At 43.4% G+C, this 16,106-nt stretch overlaps 1 protein-coding gene across 4 annotated transcripts in view; it reads right to left on the bottom strand.

The window, feature by feature from the left end:
• Nucleotides 1-16,106, bottom strand: part of LRRK1 (leucine rich repeat kinase 1) — an 82,337-nt gene that overhangs the window by 25,308 nt on the left and 40,923 nt on the right. For all 4 annotated transcript variants that reach the window (XM_042804189.1, XM_042804188.1, XM_032994299.2 and 1 more), the window contains 10 exons: nucleotides 15,256-15,368; nucleotides 14,048-14,124; nucleotides 10,614-10,743; nucleotides 9,966-10,078; nucleotides 8,885-9,099; nucleotides 6,663-6,827; nucleotides 4,419-4,591; nucleotides 2,295-2,415; nucleotides 1,881-2,040; nucleotides 949-1,225 (listed from right to left, as the gene is read on the bottom strand). In XM_042804189.1, coding sequence (XP_042660123.1) covers nucleotides 949-1,225; nucleotides 1,881-2,040; nucleotides 2,295-2,415; nucleotides 4,419-4,591; nucleotides 6,663-6,827; nucleotides 8,885-9,099; nucleotides 9,966-10,078; nucleotides 10,614-10,743; nucleotides 14,048-14,124; nucleotides 15,256-15,368 — 1,544 coding nt within the window. The remainder of the gene's footprint in view (nucleotides 1-948; nucleotides 1,226-1,880; nucleotides 2,041-2,294; nucleotides 2,416-4,418; nucleotides 4,592-6,662; nucleotides 6,828-8,884; nucleotides 9,100-9,965; nucleotides 10,079-10,613; nucleotides 10,744-14,047; nucleotides 14,125-15,255; nucleotides 15,369-16,106) is intronic.

The raw sequence follows: 16,106 nt of genomic DNA on the forward strand, positions 1-16,106 counted from the left end.
TTATCTGTGTTAAGCCTGAGAAAATTTGTTGGCATCCGGGACTGGATAAGTGACAGGCATAATGACAGCACAGAGAATGCTGCACTTGTGCTGGCATTCAGAGCTCCCGAGAGGCTCAGGGCGATGCAGCCGTGCTGTCCTGGAAGGGCAAGGAAGTGAAATGCAAATGCCACATCAAAAGTGCAATACAACTATGGTTTCACCGTGAACGCAACAACAGGCTGTCGCCAAGCAGATGGGAGAGAGAAAAATAGCAGGGAACTCTGCCCAGAGGAAAAGAGATCGGGGGACAGAGGGGGGGAGGACTCATTAACATTTAAAGAGAATGAGGTTTCCTAGACCATTTCTAGGAAAACTATTGATCAACACCTACTGAGGCTAAAAATTAAGAAAATCACACTGCTACTGAAGCTACGCTTTCCTGATTTCACTAGAATTAAAATACTACTACTTTCAGGGCTGACATTATTATTGATGGCCCAAAGTTTTCTGTCATACTCTGGAGTGAGGATCTTTCACTGGAAACAGATGATTCCAGCCCATCTATATTTCAGGCCCGGCAGCCACGAGCCTCACATCCTCTCTCAGCTGCAGCTGTGCTGGCTGAGCACTTACAGCTTCCACCTGCTCATCGCCACATCCCCGGCCGTGTCACCGTCCCTCCATGGCGGTGGCTGAGCCTCTCACCAGCCTCAATGCACCGAGTGTACAAAGACCTGCTTTGGAAAGTTTTCAAACTAGCTTGTTTGGACCAAAGGGTGCTCATGCCAGGAAATACAGCCCAAATGGATGGGTGCCTTCCATTACACTGTTTAACACACTCAAATATTTTCTTATACCAAGATCTCTGTCAAGACAACCGCTTATAGTGACAAAGCCTGTTAATATCCGCTAATTAAGTGGCCATTTTTCTCCAGCCTGGCTAAGCCTCTCTAATTATCAACATACCTGTTATTGGCCACAGGCAGTGCAATTTCAAACTTGGCCAAGAACTGGAAGTACTGCTCTTCGGTTTGCTCAGTGAAGCCTGTCCCAACCAGCAGCATCCTGAGATCTTCTGTTCTGATGACTCCATTCTTGGCTACAGACTTGGAGCTCTTGATGTTGAAAATCCTCTGTAGACACTCCGAGAGCCAGACGGGGTCAAGGAAGTAGAGGTTCCTCAGGCCATGGCTTGTGTCTGGGAAGTGCAGTAGTGTACCTGTTTCTATGAGAAAATTAATTGCTGCAAAAAAGAAAGAATTGTAGATTAGCAGTAGACCAGCATTATGAAACCACAGTGCAAATGAGTAAGATGATGAGGCAGTCTGTGCACATTTATACACACCAGATATAGTCAGCATGTAGTCAAGCCAAGAGAACAACATTAATCTGAGGAGTGCTGCTATCTGGTACTCACTCCACTTGTAAAACCCACATCTTACTGCTTTAGTTAGTATTTCTGTCCCCATCACACCTCCTCTTTACCCTCTTCCTGCCATCCTCACAGGGAAGGGCTCTCCCTGGCTCCTGCAGGGCAAGGCCTCCGTGAAGATCACAGGACTGGAGTCCCACAGAGAAGAAAACCTTGAAATATGTAGCAACCCTCATTGTTCACAGAGCAGAAATAAAATCAGACAAAGCTTGTTTTAAAAATATGTAAATAAATTAATAGCCTCAAACCATCCTAGAAACTTCTCAGCCCTCTCCCCAAAGCCCCATTAACTAATCTTACCCATTTCCAAAGTGACCTCTACACAGGTGTAGAGCACTCTAACTGGATTTTTTTTCACAGCAATAATCTAGCGGTCTTTCCCCGCCCTCCATTTTTATTGTTCATGAATATTTCAATTGGTCACACATATTGATTTCCAAGAAATCCCTGGTCTGCTTTGACCTACCAGTTTGCAAGTCTTCATAGTCTTTGATATCATTTCCAGGTGTTTGCTCAATGATCAGTTCTATTTGTCTGTCTGTTAAATACTGTACATCATCACTCTGATTTCTTCGATGCTGTTCTGCAAGGACAGCTTCTTGAAGACTAAGGTAACTCCTTGGTATCTGCAAGCCACATGAGAAAAATAGCAGGATCAATATCAGACAGCAACCACTTTGCTGGAGATGAACTGCTAAATCATCTTCCCTTTACAGGTATCTTTTAGTGCTATCTTCTCCCAAAGCCAGATAGCCATCTTACATATTTCACATGCCTTCTGCATCAACAGTAACTCCTAAAGTTCACCTGGCAATCCAAAACCAAGCCCAACAAAAGCCCCCTTTTGGTAAGGATCACCACTAGAAAGCACAGTTCTCACCAATCTCCCTGCAAGTTTCTGTGAGCAAATTGAGCTGCCAACGTCCTTCATGTTGCAGGTGACATGAAAAATCAGCTGTCGGAGTCCATCGAGGCCTTCCAGAGTCTTACATGAGAGCTCACTGCAAAAGTCATGCAAGGGTGAAGATTATCAAACCTTATCAGCACACTGGCTTCCCTTCCCAGCTCACTTTCTCTTATCAGTGACTTTAAACTTCCTGTGTCAGACAAATGGGAAGAAAGCTGTCAGTGAGCATTTTTAGCTCTGGAGAAAAATACGAAGCAGCCTGGAAAAGCTGTATTAGGCCAAGTGCTGCTCTGCTTGATTCATTCATTCATTGTGCACTGCTCTTCTGTTCCCTATGCACCGTGACCTCTGGGGACTTCCCTGGCACACCGACCAAAGTTATCACCCTTTTTCCCTTCAGTGCTGCACACATCCTGAAAGGGACTGCAGGAAGGAGGAAAAACACTGCGCTCCGGCAATCACTGGAGACAAGTCCAGTTCTCCCTGCCTCAGATCAAAGAGGCATGATGATGACTACCAGACACCTTTTCCCACCCTTATTCTGGCCCTTGCTCAGCTGGATCCTGTGATCTGGGAATTGATGCTTAGATCCTAAAAGCTGGCTTTCATCATCTCTTTAACAGCTAAAAAAACCTGCTCTCTCCAGCTCCTACTATTTTTGGCCTTTTTGTGTGGTGATTAAGAATGGTTCTTTTCCACTTTCCCCAACAAAGGGTCTTTCTAACTGATCCTACACATGTTCCTGTGGCAGACAGAAGATCCTTTTCTAAAGTAATATGCTTTATCTTAAACCTCAGCCATCAGTGGCACTGGGAAGCGTGCACTCACTGGGATGCTGGAGGACCAGTGCTCGTAAAGCACTCTGGGCTCACCCACACCAGGCTTTCACAACACACACACCTCACACTCCTCCGGCTGCCCGGAGTGCTGCTCAGAGGAGCCCCATCCAGGTGGATGATGTGGTGTGAAGGAGAGGCACAGGAGGGAGGAGGTACGAAATCAGACACAACTCCAACTGGGAGGAAATGCAGGGGAAAAGGAAGGTGGAAAAGGGGAACGTGCGGGATGTGTGGCAAGGTGAAAGAAAGTCCCCCTGAGAAAGAATGATTGCGATCATGTTAGGATGCTCCATGGTGATGGGAAAAGAGGTTTGAGGAGACTGAAGCACAAAGCTTTCTCTTTCTTTGAGTGTCTGTGCCTCACACTGGGTCCCTGGTACTCCCAACAGGGAAGAGCCAGCTGGGATGCCCAACGTAGCACTTGCGTCTGCTGAACAGAGCGTGGGAGGTCTCCTGATGACTGTGCCAGGCAGCAGATGCAGAGCGCTGGGGGCATTGCAGCACCCTTCTTTACTTGCCAGCCGCCACCTGCTCTTGCCCCAGGCGTTGGCAATTTCACACTGCTTGGTGCCAGCCTGCTGCAGCCACACTCCCCCCATGCTGCACGCTCCCTTGGCTGACAGACCCGCTGCTTTCCCAGCCAAAGAAGCCTGCTCTTCCCCAGGGGTATCCTCCGCCAGCCTCCATGGCCTGCCTGACACGGATCTCCCAGCCAACACCACACCACCCTCCTTTATCGCACCTGGAGAACTCGGATGGCAGAGATTTGGACTGCCAGGGGCTCAGGGGGCTGACCCTCTCCTCACCCTGCCAACCCTGCCATGTGAGCTGTGTTCTCACGTCAGGTAACAAGAGGTTCCCACACAGCCTCCCCTTAACAAACCCTGCAGCACCCAACATGTAACAGTCATGCTCTCAAGCTCTGTGGCATTAATTACTCAATCTGTACCTTCTCTCCTTGTAGTTAATAAACTGTACCATCATTTAATGGTGAGAAACCCGAGTGGAGCAGGAGCACTAAAACAGGCTGGCCGAGGTCATGGCTTCGAAGCTTCCAGCTCTCAGACCCATGGTCAGAGCCCTGAGCAACACTGAACTTCTCTCTGACTATACTACATTATCTCAATCAAAAATAGATTAAATGCAATGCTGATGAGTCTTTAAATCAGTTCTGTTGCCAAGGAGATCAAGTATTACAAAATTGTTTAAAGTGACATAAAATAGAGTGACTGAGCTTCATAAAGACATGGGTACTTACTGGAGGTGCTTGAATGTGATATCTGGGAAGCCAGTTGCTCTGGATCCAGAGGGAGACCGACAGAGAGCCAAGACGTATGCCCTCAGAGTTGCTATCCTCTCAACACGGAATTTAGTTTCAATTAAATCAAGGTGTGTTCCTACCACTAACACCACTGAATTTGGAGCTTTGGCCTGCAAGAGAAATCACTGACAATGATCTCACCCAGATTATGTCGTGGTAAATTCAGTGAGGACACGTGTAAAGTATAATATTTAGGAGGAGGTAGTCATATACATTAATAAAATGAAATATATATATAAAATAGAAGCAACCTGTCATAGCAGCTTGACAACAGCAACAAGTGATCTGGGTATTAACAGAAGTTCTCCTGCAGAATATGGCTTAATCATCTGCGGCTACTGCAGAGCAGGAAACTGTCAGTTTGGGTTTATTACATCAGGGCTTAACATAAAGGGAGTTGCCATGTGGTATTAAGTTGCTACAAGTCAGCTAAAGGATGGGAACTATGTCTGCCCAGACAAAGGAAAAGAAATTAGTTTAACTTGTAGCCAGATCTAACTCTGATATCCTGAAAAAGGCTAGTTACACTCTGGAATGGATACCAGGGGAAATTTTACAAACTTATTCAGTGGAGGTATACAGAGAGGTGAGATAAACTGCTAGAAAAGTCTAAATCTACTTAATCCTGAATCAGTGCAAAGGAATGGTTTAGATGATCTCGTGGTTTCTTCCAACCCTTCCATGATTTTTACAGCACTGGAATGTATCCAGATTTCAGGGAACATGCTGCCAAATACAATGGGATTGCACAGATTTAAACAGGGATCATCCGGCCAATCCAAATGACTTTGACCACAGAAGAATATTCAGATGCAGAAATATATGCTTACTTGCACTCAATCCATTTCTCTTATGATACCCACTGAAATCTCCTAATCTGAATGACACCAAGCTAAACCAAAAAATGCAGACACAGGAGTGATGGCTGTATCAGGTCAGACCAAAGAGCCCACTTGACCCAATATTCTACCTGGAGGCTAATGAAGAGTATAGGCACAGGGTAAGCATGTAGAGATTTTCCCTGGTCTGTTCCCCTGGTCTCCAGCAGCCTGTAGCTCACCAACCTCCTGAGCATGAGACAGTATCTCTGAATTACTAGCACTTGATGGATTTTTCTTCCACTAGTCTGTTTTTTCAACTTCTGACACCCACAGCACATTGTAGGTCCAATAAATTCCACAGGTTAGCTATACGTTGCATTTTGGATACTTCCTATTGTTTGTTTCAAAGCTACCATCCCATGATTTCATTTGATCTCTCCTAATTCTTCTATTGTAAAAGACCATGAACAAAGACTCCCTTGTGGTTTTCTCCTTACCCCGGTAAGTCTACATGCAGCCCTCCTCATTTGCCTCTTTCCCAAGCTGAAGAGGTCTGATCTATTTAATGACTCTGCACTCGGAAACTTTTCCATACTTTTAACCATTATGTTCATCTTTCTCTGCATCTTTTGTGATATTTCTGTGTGCTTGCTGGGATGTATTAAGGACACAGGCACATCATATATTTTTGAAATATCATAATTATGCTTTTGGCTTTGTTCCTTAGTTTGGGTTTTTGATTGCTGCTGACCATTAAACTAGTATTTTTGTAATGTCCAGATGTTTCTTTTTTGAAAGGCACTAGCTTAGAGCCCATTTGTATATATGTAATGTTAAGACAGATATCAAATAATAAACATTTACAAAAAATTATGAACATGGTATTATAAAAATCAACCACCACCAATGAATACACTGCAGCTCTGAGTCCCAGCTGAGAGCTGCCTGGGAGATGCTCTTCAGCTTACCTGAATCTAAAGTGCTAAAAATATAACCTCAAGACTTGTGTGTCTAACCCACACAAGAAAGAAAATGCTTCAAACCCTCCTCAGAGCACAGTGTGGTCAAACACTACTTCCAAAATAAGTATGTTCAGCCTTACTTAGCAAGGGTTTATAAATCAGCTTTTGTTTTATTCTCTGATGTGTGTGAGGGAGAACAAAGCCAATGATAAATTTAAACCATTAAATATAGCGATACGCCTACAGTATAATGGAAAATTAATTCCAAAAGCTATGCAAAATTCATAGCTTGCAGAGTTTTTAAAAGCAGACCAAAAAGAATCTGTAATATCACATATCTGTGTGCTGAGCTACTACTTGATAAATAGATACCCCAGAGTCCACCAGTGACTTCTTACCTCAATGTTCAGCAACCAGAACTGTAAGTTTGCCACAGCTTCTTCCCCCAGTGCCAAGTTCCATACCACTATGTACAATGCTTTGTCTGTGAAGAAACACTGATTGACTGTAGACATACTTGCTGGGCCTCCAATATCCCAGACATTGAACTCCACTGAATCAACCTACTTAGACAAAGAGAAGTGTTCAAATCAAACGGTTGCAGTAAATCATGGGGAGATAATAGCTGAAGTATAAACCTACGCCTGCATAATGTATGACACAAGAAGGGTTTCAATGTCCTAATTGTGCCTCCAGGAAAGAAAAATCAACAAGCAATTGTTAAGCATGGCTACCACTTCCCCACAGGAAATCAAGACTAATTACTTGCTGCTAAAATGATAGAGGTGCCCTTGATGCTGGTAAATCTCCAGTTAATGCTGTGGATTCTCCAGTACAAACAAGGGTCTCATTCTGAGCCCTGTATTTCACTGCATCTGGAATAGAAACTGTTTCATCCTTGTCTGTGCCATGCTTGACAGGACCGTTGAAGCTACTTATCTGCCACTGCTATGGGGAACAGGAAACCCCCTGCTGAAATCACTTCCACTGAGCTCAGCTCTGACTGAGCCAAACAGAATATAGATGCTCAGGAGATGGGAAACTTCTCAAGCCTTTCATAAACACCCCCTGCACATTGCTCAGAGGCTTCTGACATGTGTGTTAGACCAGAGATGGGCCAGAATTACAGCTACTGCAGATGAGACTCACAGATTTGGCGGGGCAATGTGTAAATGGAGCCTCTCAAGCTCTGTCTCACTTCCAAGCATCTCAGCATCCATTTCCCTGTGCAGGCCCACAACAGCACTAAGAGGGAGCATGGCTCTCTGTTTAAATGGTATTCAGGCTCCCAGTTGCAGTAGGAAGCACCTACATACCTTGGAGGCTCTGTCCCTAAATCACTTGGCCTTGGGGAAGCAAGAAGCCTGTGACTGAGCAGAAAACCAAATGATGCGCCAGCCACCATCCTCAGAGCATCATGTAACACCGAGTGGGCTCCATTTACTGGTCCAGATCCAAGTACTGACTGATCCCACATGACAAGTTTCCCTATGAGATTTCAGCAAGGAGCTAAGTATCACAGCAGGGCTCTGATTTCCTAGCACAGTCCCAGTTTGAAATCTTCCATAAACAGCTGAAAGAACTTCCATATTGTTTAAACCAAGCCCTAACTAACACCAGAACTGTTTTGTTCATCCAAAAGACCTTCAGCTGTGAGTGCTTGTATGGAGAGATAGAGACTCAGAGGTAGGGACAAAAGCCTGTTCAGCATCTTGATCTCACTCCAAGTGTCAGATGCAGTCTAGTTTTTTTTTATTCAGTTGCTCTTCAACACAAGATGCACAAAGCCCTTCTCCCACCAAAGTCTTCTCTTTAAAGAGCCAGGCTGTGGCTTGATCTTTTTCTTTCTGTCTCTGGCCTGGCACCCTTCACTGTAGAATAGCTGAACTCAGCAGGCTTCTCCACCCCTTCCAAAACAGTCTGGTGGTCATGGCTCTCATCCGCGAAGGGAGAACCACATGTTTGCACACCCTCAGCTCTGACAAGACTTCAGGACCAATTCCGTATGCTCTGATCCCTGCGTTGCTACACAGGCGGTGGACAGGGCCACCTACAAATGCTTGAATTAATTCAGTGCTGTCCAAATGAGTTCAGTATGGGTTGACACATTCCCTGAATGAGCCATGTGAGATTTGGGTGTTTAAGGTGTGCCTTAGACATCCCTGGATCACACCAGAGGTCAGACATCCTACCTCCCACCCACCTTCCCCACCTAGGACAGTTCTGTTATCAAGGGAGTCCAGCTTTAGGTACTAATGTCCCATTTTCTGGCACCAAATGAAAGGAGAATCTACTTTATAGAAGCTGATTTAAAACATTCTCTCAGAATCAGTGTCCAAAAACCACCAGAGCTGGGAGAGGCAGTATGTAGGCAGTCTACACATGGCACTCTCTCTCTAGGGTACAAAGTTGAGTGCTCAGGAAAACACAACTGTCCTCTACTATCAACTGGAAATGAAACAAAGGAATTGTGATGGGTCTAAAAACACATCACTTGCAAGGTCTGGCTCACAGGTGATGGAAACTCTTCTTTGTAAAAGGGCAGGTGATTTCAGTCCAAAAGGGACCCTGTGGGGCTCAAACATCCCACTGGGACTAAGGAACTTTGATTGTTTTTCACCTTTGCCTTGTGTCCCACTGGCTTGGGGAGCTCCCATTTTGTTGTACGTATGGTGGCATCGCTGTGCATCATCTGAGGGACTTTTCCTGTCTGTAGGATCTCAATCAGCGTTGACTTTCCCTGTCGTGGAGGACCGATGATGATCATCTTCATTAGCTTACACTTTTCTGCTTTGCGCAGCTGTGCTCGTAAGTATGCCAGCACTGTTTTAGGGCCTACGGGGGGGAAGTGAACAGGCTTTATCTGTGGTTAGCAGTTACAAATGTACATATGTATAGCAGGACTGGAAGAAACCTACTGCTGCAGACACATCAGCTGAATTAATATTTTCCCTGCAGTTTCACTGTGGGCTGAGAGAACCCAGAGAATAAACAAAGAAACCTCTAGTGGACAAACCTGAGACAGAGACCCCAGAAAAAGGTCACTGCTCTGAGAACTCTACAATGGAGCACTGTAAGAAGAAACAAATGCTGTGGGTCGTATGCTTCAGAAGCTCAAAGGAAACATAAAATACTAATTTAGTATTGGAAAATACTCAGTTTTTCCTTCTACTTTTATGTTTCCAGTTAAAATTAGATTTAGGCTTCAACAGTATGCTGGAGAAAGAATAATTCCTAATAACTTTGTTCCCACAGGATTTTCTTATTAAAACACACAAAAAAGAAGACAGTATTGTAATAGATCCAAAAACCTAACAGCTTACAATAAAGTTACTTCAATGGGACTGTGACTGCTGATCCTAAACACTTCAGTCTCTAGAAAGACTGTCTAAATACCCTAAAATATACACATTCAGGAAGCAAGAGATGGAATTTATCCACCACGCATACTGCAAATGAAATATAGCATTTATAAGTCATCATTTTAACATGAGATCTATCTTAAATTGATCATATAGCCAGAGCTTAGCACTGATTATCAAATTTGCAAATATGCGTAGGAGGTTTCCCTATGCAATTCCAGTTAACCACAACAAGGGTTTGGGCACACACTGCCTGTTCCTGTTCAGGACCATTAAAAAGAAGCGATTTTCATTATATGTTCACCCAATTTAATAAAGAACACACAGGATCAGCCTTACCCTCTTTTCTGATCTCTGCAGGAACGTTACTGATATTTAGTTCCTCGATATCCAGCTGCCAGAGATTAGCCAGCTGTCCAAGTTCTGGAGGAAGCTCTCGGATACCAGGGTTACTGTACAAAAACAAATAAATCTACCAACAACCAGGCTTTGTGTGTAAGTAGCTGCTCTCACGGACTCTCAGATTACACTATTCTCTCCTTGCAGAAATCTTCCATTAACATTTTAATAAGACTACTCAGCACTTTAATAGTCATTTCCATCCTAAAAGTGATGTATAACCTCAGTTTACCCTCTGAGGCAGACAAATGTAATCATCTTTACTGGATAGCTGAGGAAATAAAGGCAAAAATGATGAGTTATTGACTCTAATGCTATAGAAGCTGACAGCAAAAAGCCAGAAAGAACTAGAGGCACATTAGATTCCCAGGCCTGTGTTCAAAGCATTAGATCATCTTCTCTAATTCAAAAGGCCGACCTCCTCCTTATCTAAAGCAAATGATGGGCACAGTTCTAATAAGGGGCTGACTATTTCCAGCTTTTTGACTTCAAAAAGCTCTAGACATCTGGGGTGGGGCTCCACAGAAGACTGGTCACTAAAACAACATGGAAATAATGCTGCATAGCTTTTCCAGGACACGGACTTACTTTCCTAAATAAAGTTCTGTTAAACCTTTCAGAAGGCAAACGGACTGTGGGACAGAGTCCAGCTGATTGTCGTTCAGATAAAGGACTTCCAGAGAATCACTCAGAAATGCTGGAAACTCCAAAAAAGGACCTGGAACAAGACAGGAAACAAATTGCACCTTTAAAACATAACAGGCTCAAAGGCTCTGAACCAAGAGCCTTCACCTTAACTTTGCAGGCAGGACATGAGGTCATGTTCCTTGGCAGGAAGCACCACAAAGCAACAGCAGAAAAGCAAATGGCCTTCAATGGCAATCAAACATCAACGCCCACATCTCAATTTTTTAAAATCATGGTGATGCATGTGTTTGAACGGGACAGTCTCCAGGACTTCTGGGGTGCTGAGGGAGGAACCCTAGGCCTGCCAAGACAACTATACATCAGAGGACGAGTGGCATTGTATTTCTTCCTGTGGAATAGCTGGTAATATCTTGTGAACTGTCCCTATTCCAGCCTAAAAGCTGGCAGTAAAAGGGCATATCAAGGGTGGTTCTCAACATGTTTTTTCCATGTTGCCTGAGAAAAGCCAGAAGCTGGTCAGAATTTATGTCCAGGCCCCCATGTTGTATCCTGGAGCAATTTATGATGGATTAAAGTCAGTAACAACAGAGAAGAAACCCAAACTGCAGCAGACAGACTTCTAAATGCTGCTGGCATTTGCCCCTCTGTTCTGTTTTAGACTGCAAGGTCTCAGGGCACTTCAGACTTCCTACATGTCTGAGCAGCAACCAGTGTATTTGGGGAGCAACCCAAGCAATAACAGCAACAACTGCATGGCTGAGTTGCTGCTGCTGGAGAGGTTCAAACAAAGGGAAATTCAGCTGGTTCCAAAGAGCATCATTTCACTCCACAAATTACTCCAGGACTAGCAGCATGAAAAGCTGCCACAAATTGTGTTGCTGTCTTAACAGTCTCACATGTATCTACCAAGAAGCATCCTGAAGTCAAGGAAAACTAGGCCACACAGGGACAAGCAGATTCTGAGTCTCTGATTAGGAAAGTACAACCAGCACCATCTGCTGCCTCCATGGTCAATAAAAGCAACTGCCTGAGACACGAGACACACCCCTCCTCAAGGATAGGACAGTTGCACTTCCAACAAGATCTTCTTCCCTGACAGAGGAGACTTGAGGAACTGTAACTAGACTTAGGAAAAAAAATTTAAAAAAAAGTGGTTTTCTCAGGAGAAAATTCCCCAGTTCTAATATTAACAGCATTTCTAGCCTGAGCTATGATCAGAAAAGGAGCAAGATAGAGTCCCACTGTCTGCAGGGGTGTTTTATATACGTGACAGGGCTGTCTGGTGTGGGCAGGGTGTCACAGTCCACCTTTGAGTTTTCAAATAAAAAATCATCTTTGGGATTATTTTAGGAGAACAGCAAGCTTATTCATGGATTCAATTCACTTCCTTTCTGGCTCATCACTGGACTTAAACTTTTCATTGTTCCTCTTCAGCACGCACCTAGGCATAGACAGATTTAGTCCCTCTTGGACACGTAGGAGCAAACACCTAAAATAGTAGCAATACTCTCAATTCACCAAAGAGTCCCAGGTGGAAAGGAGTGTACTATATTGGAAGCAAGCTTGAGGTGTTTATGAATTGTAATTATTTATTCATGAGTTATTTATGATTTCTCTGGCTTGAGCTCAAATTTTCTTTTAAAGAACTGTAGAAAACTTAAAACAAATCCCATCTTGAAAATATATTTTTGGATAAGTAAAAGCCACCAACACCACATGCATGTGCAAGAAGTTATTCTGAGATTTATCAATCAAGTATAGTGAGCATCCATAAATTATTCTCTTTAAATAATCTAGACTTAAGTAAATAGCTTTGTTGGTAAAATCGTATGAAAACCTGCCCCCCACCTCGCTAGGAGACTTCTGTGAGCAGCTGATGTACTCCAGCTTCTGTTTTCTCTTGATGTTCTTTAAATTCTTGGCCACATCCTCTAGTCTCACCAAGCTATACTTGGCAGAGGAACAGAGAGAAAAAGATGAGCTGGTTTTGCTCTGTCTCTGTGGCTATTCAACTGTGGCACCAGCCAGGTGGGCTACTCTGCGCCCTCCTGCAACCTGAGGCAACCTCAGGCAGCTCGAAGTTGCACCAGAGTATTATGTGCCAAGGCTTTTCAAATGGTACTAATGCAGAGTCTATCCTCTCCTCCTTTATGTAGAGGGGTTACGCTGGGTTTGCAGCATGTAGAAATTTCCATTAGGACAGCAATTCCCTTTTATAGCTGGTTTTAGCTGTCTTTGCCCATTGCTCCTGCCCTTCTCTCCCCATCGGGAAACGCTGCTGTAGCACTTCACTGAGAAGCTCTGAGGATGTGTCAGACTCAACGGATTCACAAGATTCTGACTCCTTTTCCAATTCTTCTGTGTTCAGGATTTCACCAATGTCACAGCATTTCTATCTCCATTTCCTACTTGCTAAACAATGCAGACCAATCCTTTCTCCTCCTTAGGGTGCACATATAGGACTTGCTGCACAGCAGCCTCCTGCTTCCGCAGACAGAAAAATTAGGTAGGATTAGCCTTTCCTGGAGGACCAGGTAGAGCCTCTGTCTCCCAGATGAGCAAGATGGAGAGACTATAGCTATAGCTGTACTTGATGCTTTTTCCGATTTTACCTATTCACATTGACCTGAGATCATGTACAGTTTTCAGGGGGACTGAGGAAAGCATTTGCTGCAGGATGGCCTCCCCCTCCTGCGAGCAGCTGAGGGCTGCTCGGATGTGCGTCATGAAGACGCCAGCTCTATTCCAGTCTGCGATTTGCAAAGAATGCTTTAGAGCAAGCCATTCTCCAGGCAGCCGAGAATGAGAAAGCTCTCCAAGTGCTTTTAAAATAAAACAAACAAGCAAAAAGAAATGCTGATGAATCCCACAGAGAGCAGGAAGCAGTGCAAATATCTTCAGATATCCCTTTGTTCTCTCTGGGATTTCATGTGCACTAATCCACATCATCTCTTCTGCTCTGCCCCAAACCGCGGGTGCAAATCACAGAGACAGGGGAAAACATGCAATTTGCAAATTCAGCAACAAAAACAATCCTAAAACTAGTAAGACTGTTATGGGTTAATTTCCCTTCAACATACCAGTTAGTACGCCGGCTTAAAAAGAATAACCTTCATGTAAAAAATGAAAGCTCAATGAAAGAAACAGGTTTCACTCATTCTTCATCTTTCTATATTGATGATACCAACCAGCTGCACCATTTCTTTAGAAACACTTTATCTAAACATATTTCCTGTTAATTTAAATGCTGTTGCACTTAAAATTGCAAATTAATTTACACTGATTTCCCTCCAGCCAAACCCCACTTATTCCTGCTGCTTCACCTGGCATTCTCATCACTTCCTTCCCCATGTTTGCACTGCCATGTACCTTACCTGCCTCTGGGCCACAGCGCACCCTGCTCTTCATGGTGAAAAAGGGAATCCGCTTTGTTTTAAATCCCTCGTCACTCCTGCAGGCCAAACAAAATGGTGACATGTGGAGAAGAAAGAGCTTGGATGCAGCAGTTGAGAACTGTGCTGGAGCTGTGTGCCAGGACACTACATGGTGCAGAGTCTGGCCCCACTCAAGGCTGTGGGATTCACAGCACAGTTCTTAAGGGTTCCTGCCTGCTTTTGAGAGATGGGATTGAAACCCACCGTGCAATCACAGAGCTAGACTCCACCAACACTTGTCCAGGCCCAAGGGTTTTCTTCTGGCAAATTAACAGAGCTCTGCAAGGCAACTCTTTCAGCTCCCACGGTGAGAGCACTTGACCCCCGGCTTTATGGGTGTCAAGGTTAAGTAGGCTGTCAAACAGCAAATCGAACAAGCTTCATGAGAAGCTGTGGAGAACCAACCTGCTGCCATTCCCTGCTCTCACCAGCGAGTCTCTGACAAGATGACCCAACAACATGACTCTGAAAATGCACTGAGACATTCAAAGAACAATAATTTGTCTTTTGCAACTGACACAGCAACTCATAAGGACTCCAGAAAATTTGCTGGACAGGCACCCAAATGAGAAAATATAAGTATGTACAATTCAGTGCAGTTCTGGAGAAGATAAGGGATCTTTAACTCTCTATGTTAGACATCCCTATTGTAATTTCTAAATAGAAGAACATCACTCTTTTATTGGATGACCTTATTAACATCAGTCTTCTCTATGAACTTGCAGCTGGTTACACTTCCATTTAAAAACCAAAGATTTTTCATTTTTTCCAAAACAACACTCCCACGCTAACTACAAACTGCAGTCCAGCCAGATGGTTTATGGCTAAGATATGCTCCCCACAAAGTAGTATTTGTAGTGATGAACCACACACACTGGGTTAAAGAAATTTCTACATGCTCTGAAATTAAACTGCCATTATCAGTAATCTATCCACTTAATAAATGATACAGTGTGCTAATCAGTAAAGGATAATTCATCACTGTCACAGACACACAATATACTTAGAGACATGGTATGTGGATATCAATGCCTTCTATGCAGGTAATTAATTCACTTCTGACACCCTTTGTATTACAGGAGGGATTGGGTTTGCTATTATTTCTTTAGCTTTTGTTTTCTCGGACAAAATTTGAAAGAAATACTTACTTCCCAAGTTGGTTTTTTGAAAGATCCAGTGATTTAAGTTGTTTGCAATTCCACTTATCTTGTGAAGGCAATGTAACTAACTGATTTCCCAGCAGCTTCAGGGACACCAAAGCCTAAAAGAGGAATAGCCTAGAGTTAGAAGACAGAGTCCATCAAACACACAGAAAACAGGTTTTTTAGCATGGCTATTAAATAACAGTAACATGCAGAAAGTACATCTTATTCATCAGAACATCCTGTCCGTGCTGCCTAGCATGCAAACATTTCCTTCTTGTCTCCAGCAAGTATATTTTCTGCACGAAGCAACACCACTATTAGTTCTGGGAGATTATTAGTCTACTTGCTGACAGATGCAATTGGAAACAACCCATATAAGAGAACATTTTACTTTCAGTGAGCCTTTCCAAATGGAAAAGAACAGTATGATTTACCTACACAGTATGCCACATACAGATGAGAAGTTTTATACGTGTGTGCAAACTAGTATCAGAATAGGCTTACACCTGTTGTGCACAATAAAATCAATGTGCAAATTGTGAACCATTTCACCCAAGGAAAATTTTTGTGTTACCTGTCTACTTTTTTCTTCCCTCACACCAGAGACAGAAATTTTAAAAACAAGAAGTGAAGGTGATTAACACCATGCAGATAGGATTCAGCTGTAAATACTATGAATAAGGTTAAACAGTATCTCTCCTTTTAATTTAACTGAAATATAAAAGAAAAAAATGCAGTTTCCATTCAGATTTGTAACATTTATGCTCTTCCATCTGCCCTTGAAAATAATGTCAAGGCTCAAATGATCATTTTCATTTGTTTGAAAATCCATTTTTCCACTGAAAAACAGTCTC

The sequence above is a fragment of the Tyto alba genome, unplaced genomic scaffold (genome assembly GCF_018691265.1).
Source record: "Tyto alba isolate M040663 unplaced genomic scaffold, T.alba_DEE_v4.0 Super-Scaffold_41, whole genome shotgun sequence".
Lineage (NCBI taxonomy): Eukaryota > Metazoa > Chordata > Aves > Strigiformes > Tytonidae > Tyto > Tyto alba.